This window comes from Pieris brassicae, chromosome 10, assembly GCF_905147105.1.
Source record: "Pieris brassicae chromosome 10, ilPieBrab1.1, whole genome shotgun sequence".
NCBI lineage: Eukaryota > Metazoa > Arthropoda > Insecta > Lepidoptera > Pieridae > Pieris > Pieris brassicae.
In genome coordinates, this window is record NC_059674.1 from 4272447 (window position 1) to 4281886 (window position 9440).

General features: G+C 32.0%; 1 protein-coding gene across 1 annotated transcript in view; it reads left to right on the forward strand.

Moving 5' to 3' along the window:
* LOC123714881 (gamma-tubulin complex component 2-like) overlaps positions 1–5792 on the forward strand; it is a 36196-nt gene extending 30404 nt beyond the window's left edge. The window contains exons 13-16 of the mRNA XM_045669509.1: positions 886–1029; positions 1533–1610; positions 3547–3710; positions 4185–5792. Coding sequence (XP_045525465.1) covers positions 886–1029; positions 1533–1610; positions 3547–3710; positions 4185–4272 — 474 coding nt within the window. The 3' untranslated portion in view covers positions 4273–5792. The remainder of the gene's footprint in view (positions 1–885; positions 1030–1532; positions 1611–3546; positions 3711–4184) is intronic.
* The last annotated feature ends 3648 nt before the right edge of the window (positions 5793–9440 follow it).

The window sequence follows — 9440 nt, forward strand, 5'->3', positions numbered from 1 at the left end:
GATACATTAGTTTTGTCAGGTATCGTGTTAACAATTTAGCCACTTAACTTTAGGCGTCTTAAGTAATTACGTCATTTTGTCATACTAAGTATTATTATGTATTAGATCATTAATGACTCATACCTCTTGAATACTTGAAAGCTTAAGTGGTGATTAGGTAAATAGATTCTCAACTTTTATTCTTTAAGTTTATGAAGTTGGTGGTTGCATTGCGCCTGCAGAATGTTTGCAGAGGAGCGGATTAATTGCAACAACATATTAGACATTATGATATCCAATATAATTCCTAGCTACAGTACGAAATCTCCGCTGGGTTGCGTCGCTTATAAAATCTAGTAATTTTCTTTGCGTTGCTCTACTTTTTGAGAAATTTTGAGACACATCAGTCAAGGACAGTCGTAGTCGGCTAAATATAGTTTTAGTTATAGTATTAAATAATATTTTTAAGGAACACGGGACATCTTAAAAACTAAAGGTATTTTTCAAAGTCGATACTAAGTTTTTGACATATGTCAGTCAAAAGTAGCCTCTCGACATTTCACTCGACAAATCTTATACATTGTAATGTATACTTATAATGAACATAACACATTTTATTGATATATTATTTTTTCCAAACGAATAACTTAATAACTTAAGAAAAACACTTTTTGAACGGATTAAAGCTATGTATTATTATTAAAAACTTATAATTATTTTCACCGTGACCACGCACGCGAAACGTCGGAAAATTTCGAATTATGGAAATAATTATAAGTTTTAAATAATAATACATAGCTTTAATCCGTTCAAAAAGTGTTTTTCTTAATGTGTAAAAGCTATTTTAACAAAAGACGACTAACTTAATAACTTTTCCAGAAATAAACATGTTATTTAACATTCCAGGTGAACAACGTAGATGAAGTCCTGGAGCGTCACAATGATTTCTTGGAGTCCTGTCTCGGTGATTGTATGCTGACGAGCCCACAGCTGCTCAAGGCGTTCACGACTCTCCTTCTTGTTTGCGTGCAATTTTGCACCTTTATCCAGGTACTTAGAGTTGTTAATTCCTTGCATGTTTATATTTATCTTTGAAATGGTTAAAGCATTTATTGGAGTCGCTTCTTAGACTGTCTTTTAATGTAGCTGTATTTTCAGAAGAGCTGTTTTAATAAAATCGCCTTTTATAAAATACTTACTAAAATGTATTATTCTGTTATAACAGAACTTCTATAGATAACAGTCTTGCTTTATTGACTTCGTAATGCTTATTATTACAAAATTATATCTGTTCCGAGAAAGAAGTCATACGAGTCGCGCCATCTATTGTGCTTGAAATATTACAATCTTGAAACGAAAAATGACAATGTAAAAATGTATTCTCAAATTTATTAATTATAGTAAAAAACAGTTTTTTATCTGTGTTTTTAAAGACACTGTAAAAAATATACAAGTCTTAAATGGTGTGGCTGGCTACAATATAACCTATGACCTCTTTCTTGAAAAGCATTCTAATTTTTATTCTATTGTTTACGCTATCGTAATTGGCAAAGGAGATGCACAAGTACTTCGTGGATGCAGAGCTTAACAGTATGCTCGGAACTACGTATGACAATACAGATTATATTGAGGTATACAAATTGTCATTGCGCACTGTCAGTTGTCAACGTCATTAGCACAGATCAATGTCATGTTATGACCAGTACTGTTCTGTATCTGTAATTACTACAGATTTGTTCATTAAAAAGTATTCATAAAGTACTAATCTCAATATATATAGATGTAGATAGCTTACACTATTTTAACATCTAACTTTTCTCTATGCCAGCTTTGAGTTACCATGCTTAAATATTTGTTATTTTCGTGATACAAGATTCATATTTGCAAACATAACGCGTAAATTCATAATCAATTTAAAATAATTAAAAAAGCAGGTTTCTTTTTAATAATTTTCTAACGATTTTGGTACCAGTTTTTCGATGGTGTCTACATGCAATTTTTAATTATTACTATATATAGCCCAACTTTTTCGGCATGGCAACAATGCTTAGACATATAAAAGTATCCATGTAGTATTTGTGTCCACAATCATTGATGTTTCTCTTTATTTTTCATGACTTTTATTAGAACATTCCGGTAAGTTTATTGTTGTTAATTTTAATAATTCACTTATTAGTAATAAAATAAGGTTTTATATTCAAAATACGAAGCGAGTCATACATTTTCTAATTGCTACAGTTATTGTACCAACGTTCAGCCAGTTGACCATATGATCCAAATTTTGCGACATTAGCGCAACAGACATTACAAAGGTTATCGAAATTTCGTTACAACTTACGTTCGTCCATGCTCACTTCCTGGAAGGAGATTATTTATTTGTTCAACTAACCTAAATATCAATCCATCCAAAACGTTAAACTAAAAATTTCGGCTAGATTTTAGTTCCGAACAGTTACATTATTTTTTGAATAAGGTCGTTAAGTTCTAGACACTTAAGAATATTTTTGTAACATTTGGCTATAGGTTTCATAAGTCTGTTAATTATAGATATAATACAATCTTGTTTTTTTATGGTCTAATTTTTGTGTCGATCAACTTTCAGAAACTGGACCTGAATTGTACAGTTACGAATACTCAGGATTTACATAATCAAAATTATATAGAAAAATCTACGACTCATTGAATATAGAACCCGGTTGTTAGTTGTATATTAATAATTTATATATAAATCTGTAAGTTTTACGATTGATGTATTTTTCGTAACTATTTCGGTAAATTCCAGTTTCTACAAATTTACAAAAAAAAAACAGAATACTTTGTTAAAGTTTTAAACAATTTATATCGCAATGTGTTAGAAAGCTTCGTTGATCAAGACTGTTTCATGTATAATAAAACTGCGACACTGATAATTCCTGTGTTTATTTTACTAAATTTATGGCTTCTAAAGGAGGGAATAATGGCTGGAGATAGCAAAAAATTGTGGAGGAGGCTTTTATTTATTTATTTATATATACGTTCTAAAACAATGTGTATGCCTAAAAGATTCAAGATAATATGACATCTCCAATCTAACACACATAAGCTATATTGCTTATGCTAATGTAATTGATGTGCATCAAAGGAAAAAACTAAACAAACAACCAAAAAATAAATAAAACGAAACAAATAATAATAAGAAAAACTAAAAAATAAAAATTGATAATAACTATAACTAAAAGATAAAAAATAACCGTAATAAATAAACAAACAAAATGAAAACTTAAACTTCATTGAGAGGCCTGCAAAATAAAGTTACACACACATCAATATTTTCATCAATGTTTGTAAGTAAGTCAATATAAATACAATATTTTATTTTATTACTTACTGTTAATGTCTTCGTATGGGATAGGATGTCGTATTTGTTGCTGGTCTTAATCTATAAACGAAGTGTTAATGTCGCAATGACTCGTATATTTACGCTAGTAATTCACATTTGATTTCTGAAACGCATTCGAAGAGTACGAGATATGTAAATAATGTAATAAATACGGGGTTATAAGTAACGTAATATATTAAACGTTTCAGGAGAACACGTGTGGTACAACGAGCAGTGGTTCAGCAGACTCCTTCTCTCAGTCCGTGTCCAGATACGGCCTTCGTTTTACGGCGGGATTACTCTCCGTACTCGCTATTATTGAGAGGATGGCCCGCGACAATAACACCAACAAACTTCTTAATATATCTGCCAGGTATTTTTCTCATGAATTATTATGGCCGTATTATATATTACAATATACCTATATGCTTCTATAACACCTTTGTTAAGCTACAGGTATAAATAATTCAATTGTTTTCAATTATATTTTGCAGGTGATTTTATATAGATCTTTGTAATATAATTTATTATTATTTAATACTGAAATTAGTCAGTTTCTATCTATCTATCTCTTAAAAGTTTAAAAGGCCGGTAATGCAGTCGCAATCCCTCTGTCATTGATAGTGTCTATGGACGATATCATTCCTCCTGTTCGTTTGCCCACTGTTATATAAAAAACAGCTGAAGAAAGTCGAATTCGTACTATTATTCATATTCATACATTATAGTAATGAATTTTCTCAAACATCACATTTTTAATTTTTGATAAAACTTGCGTACGTTGTTTCAATGTCATTTTAGTCCATTTTTTAAGTAGATTTTTTTTAAAATTTGGTATAATTTTTAGGTTGAAATTCAACACGTACTACGCGAAGCAGCTAGAAAAGTTCTGCGCTGACGGCAAGTTCCTGTGTGTTGATATGCGCGCCACCTAGCGGCGGAAGAAGCGCAATCGCGCGCCCCGCGTCACCGCTGTGTGATGATAATTGCCATGCCAAAATTTTATTGCCATATTTTTGTGTATTATTTTCGATTTTTATTGATGACTAGACATTGTATTGAATTCCTGGCAGAATATTCTGGTTTAACTTTTAGGTCAAGTACGTTTAGCACAAAATTAACGATATTTTGTCGATTAGTATACCTTAATATTATTTTTCTGATAGAAGATGCGTTCTGTACCTTCCATATTAACCACGCGAATAATATTTCATATATAAGTTACTATTTTGTCCACAGAGCATATTGCTCAAGATTCGCCTAAAATTAATAAATAAATACTATAATGATCATTGCCGTAATTTTATAAATGGAATCTAACATTATTACAAAATTAAATTTCTCATAATGTTAGGATTTATAAGTGCGGAAAATAACATTGTTCAAAATCTAATTTTATTTATTAATATAGAATCAAAAAAGTTCCTCAAACAACAGATCATTATGTATATCGACGGAATTGACTTTTTGTGTATATGACAACTCTAATTTATAAAACTCAACGACAATTAATCTCTATTTATTAAAAACAATGCTATAAACCGGGCCATTAAAAGTACAAAATAAATATCTGAAATATTTTCCGTCACAGTATTTTTGATAAATTAAATACAATACTATAGGGAACCTTAAATTCAAAAATAGAACCAATTCCGAATGACAGGTCACAAAGTTCTTGTGTTTAAATGAACTTGAATTTATAAATGGAATCAACTCCGAAAACCGTTAAAAAATTCTAAAGTTAAATTCAAAAATGGAACTAATTCCAAAAACACGGTCACAAATAAAACAAGTTTTACACTTCTATAGTATTGTTATTCACAGCCTAAATAGAACAAATAAAATTAACATTAAATGACGTTTAATATTTAAAATTAGAATTGGAATGTAGCGTAACATAGTATAGTATAACATAATTTAGAATACTCATTACAAAAATATACATTTAGTCGATTTTAACACCAATTTAACTTAGTATATACTGAAAAAAAATTGAAAAATTAATTAATGTCGCAGTATATTAAGGGTTATATTATACCAATAGTGAGTCATTTTTCATATTAAGACGTAAAGCTATAATGTCCATTTTTAATATAAAAAATGTAAATTTCCAAATTCAATTCGATACTAGAGATTTTTCCAAAACATCGTATAAATTGGAAGTAAAATGTTTTTATAAATCTAAAAATAAAAGGTTAGGGTTCATTTATCAAGTGCCATGCCATAAAAATGTGTTTGCAGATAGGTGTTTCTGTTTTTGAAGATTCATACAAAATAAGTAGGGTAAATCTTTACGCTTTAAACCATTTTTTATACAGTAGTTGTAGTGATACATGTTGTGAAAGTATTCTTCCATAGATTATACTAGTCACATGATCAGACAATTAAAATAGTGCCATTGTAGGTTTTTTTAAAGCTGGTTCATTCCAATTTAGACTAAATTCGGCTGTTGTATTCCTTGGTATTATTTTTGTAGGCTTAATAAAATTTTACTAATAATATGGTCGAATTTTATTTTTGTAAAGTTTTTGGACCTTTTAAGCAATTCAAGGTGAGTTTAGTATTTTAATATTGTGTTTATAGTAATTTATTTTTTGTAATTTACCGTTTTCATAATTATAGATACATAGATAGCCGAAATTTGGGGGACACTGAATTCGAATGTGTTTGCCATTATAAGGAAATGTCCAAATATACAACAGACATAATCGGATTGTGCAATATAAAATCGGTAATACCTTGTCACCTATATGAAAAGGTGCAAATAAAGTAGTAAAGATCCATTGTTATAACACCCTATCTCTTTTAATTATAACTGTTGTTGTCTCGTCCTCGATGATGAACTGTTTACTAATGTAGGCCGGGAGAGTTTAGCAGGTGTGAGACAATAGCCACTGCACATAGAATTGTTGTGGAACTAAATATTGCGACGTTGCCACATTTAATTGTCTGGTTGATGATTCATGTGACTTTTTTAATGAATGTATCTCCTCGTGCACATTGCCAAGAAACTAACAATTCTATATATATTTGATATGTATCTCATGGTACACACTGCTAGCTTTACTAACAACTTTTACAAAATCGTCATGTATCTGTATGTGCACACTGCCAAGCTGAATAACTGTTCATATGGCTATGCATGGCTTATTTTATATAGTAATTGTAGGTCCATATGCTTTCAAGAGCTAGCAAAATACTCACATTGGTGCCAAAACACAGTCAGTCATCAAATGATGAAGAAAGTTCGGATTCTAGTAGTGAAGTCGAGAATTTTAATCTTCAAAAACGCGATAGTACTGAATCTTCATCTGCTCCTTCGCTTCACTTTTTGTGAGATATCTTTTTCGTCTAACTCATTTTTATCTCCGTTGCAAAATATAATGAGTTTGCTTTGAGGAATACTTTGATTGAGAAACCGAAGCCCTTCTTCTAAAAATCTTCTACGTACCTCAACATTTGTGACTTCATTATGAAGGTGTTCATTGTTTAATGGAACAGTGACTATTTCCGGGTGCCACGGAAATAGCCCACATTTTCTAAAACCATTTTCGATTTGGAAATATATAATGCCATAACTGTGGCAAATTACAAAATCAGAAATAGAAAACGGTTTGCGAAATTCCTCTGTTGTTAACCCTGAGCCTACCGCAGAAAACAGTGAAGATACAAATCTTTTATTTAACATTATACCGCTCACTTCTGGTGGCAATAACGAGTGGCAAAACCAAAGCACAGCACATAACAACCGGCCATCTAAAAACAACTCTCCTACGATTTTTGAACCATATTTTGAAAATAATATGAACCTTTGCCAAGCTGGACCTTCTTCAGCGCCCGCGGATTTCCCTAGCCCCTTTGCCCCTGATGCTCTACCGCTCGCTTCTGGTGCCATTTGCCAAGCTAGACCTTCTTCAGTGCCCGCGGTTTTCCCTAGCCCCTTTGCCCCTGATGCTCTACCGCTCGCTTCTGGTGCCATTTGCCAAGCTGGACCTTCTTCAGCGCCCGCGGATTTCCCGAGCCCCTTTGACCCTGATGCTCTACCGCTCGCTTCTGGTGCCATTAGCGAGTGCAATAACGAAATCATAGAAACTTCAGTGTCTGCGGAAATCCCCAGCCCCTTTAAAAGACATTTTTATTAAAAGACAAATAAAGAGGAACCAGACAGATCCACGATCCACAAAAGATAGAATGCCTTCTATAGTTTCGGGACATTTGTGTCAAGAAAATTTTAAAAAGAAGTTAGCAAAAAAGGAAGAATTAGAAAAATTCAAAATGGAACGTGCTGCTAAAAGACAAAAGAAAAGAGAAGAAAATGAGAAAACAAAAAAGGGAACATTCAGTAGCGTAAGAAAAACACTGAAAAGAGTATGCTTAATTTTGACGATAGTTCTGATTCAAATGTGGATGGTGTTTTTGCTGACAGTGAAAGTGAGTCTGAAAATGAGAGTGATAGAGAAAACATTTAAAAACACTTAAAAAACCAGTACAGAGAAAATTAGGAGAGTATGTAGTATTTTCTTACGAAGAAGAGTTGTTTCCGGGGATAATTACTCATGTTACTAAAACAGCTGCTACTATTTCGTCAAAGCAGAAATGTGGGAGACTTTGGAAATGGCCTGAAAAATCAATGGACTGTGAATCAATTGGACTGTGAATGGGAATATGTGTTGTTCCGTATTGACGAGCCATTAAAAATGAGTCAGACAAGAAATGTATACTCGGTTCCCGAACTAGAATATTTATGGAACTAAGTGACTGATATAAAATTACTGAATATTGATACTAAACAGGATAGCTCATTTCCAGCTGTCAGTATGTATAAATATAGGTATATATTTTTAAGTTTACAAATACATATATAGGTTCAGTCAGTTGTATCTAATAACATTTCATTTTTGTGTACATCATAATTTAAACATACAATGTCAACTACTGAAAATAACAAGTATCGACTACTACATATTTTTGTTTTTACTAGGTGTCAACTACTAAGTTACTACCTTCATTTTATTAAAAAATGTATAAAAATACAGTTTTATTTATAAGGTGACGGTGGCAAAATGCGCCTACCGGGCAAGTGCACCTACCACAAATATCTCGAAAACTACCGATTTGATACTAGTAGTAACACCGTATATCGATGCTACAAACTAAATCATAGTTCTTGGTGAAACTCATAGATGGCTCTAGTCATATGAACTTGAGACACGCGCTATTTTATTTTCACTCATATTCAAAGTGGTGAGGAGAGATGACTATGGCGTGATCATCGTCGTAAATCTCAAGAAATCGAGTTTTTACCGATATACGAGTGAGGTAAGTGCACAATTTAAATATTTTGCTTTAAGATTCTGACTTTATTTCACTCCTATCTAGTAAAATGTATATATTTCTTGCAAGTTAAATATTCTCACCTCAAATTTATATAGTTGGGGAAGCGCGCCATACTGACTTTATATATGGCGCACTTCGCCGCAATCCAGAGGTTACAAACTTTTTAAAATGTGTCTTTTTTACAAGCTTTTATTTAACTTGCAATGTTGTTAACTGGTTTGTTTGTATGTTCGGGTGAAATCTTGCTAATGAATTGTAAAGCAGTTATCTTAAACCGATTAAGATGTAATTTGCATATACGTTTATTAGTGAAATATATTTACACAAGTTTAAGATCGCGACAATATTTTTAAAATTTAAAATTTGTAGGCATTGGTGGTTTTGATTTGACATAAAGTTTACATTATTTTTAAAATACTTACTTAAATAAAAGCTTGTTGTTAAGGGCTATGTCAAACAGAACAATCTAAAAACACCTTTCAACGATGGTACTCCCGGCAAAGATTGGTTTTCAAGCTTCAAAAAGCGTTATAACTTATCAATTAAAAAACCGCAGGCTGTAGAGGTTGCTCGTAAGAAAGCCGCAGACCCATTTGTCATCCAAGAATTTTATGATATTTTAGACGGAGTGATTGCCGACTTAGGGCTTCAGGACAAGCCTGAGAGAATTTACAATTTTGATGAAACCAGTTACTGCAGTGATCCACAAAAAACCAAAGTCATACGTCTTAGGGGATTTCCATCGACTCGGACTACATCATCCTCT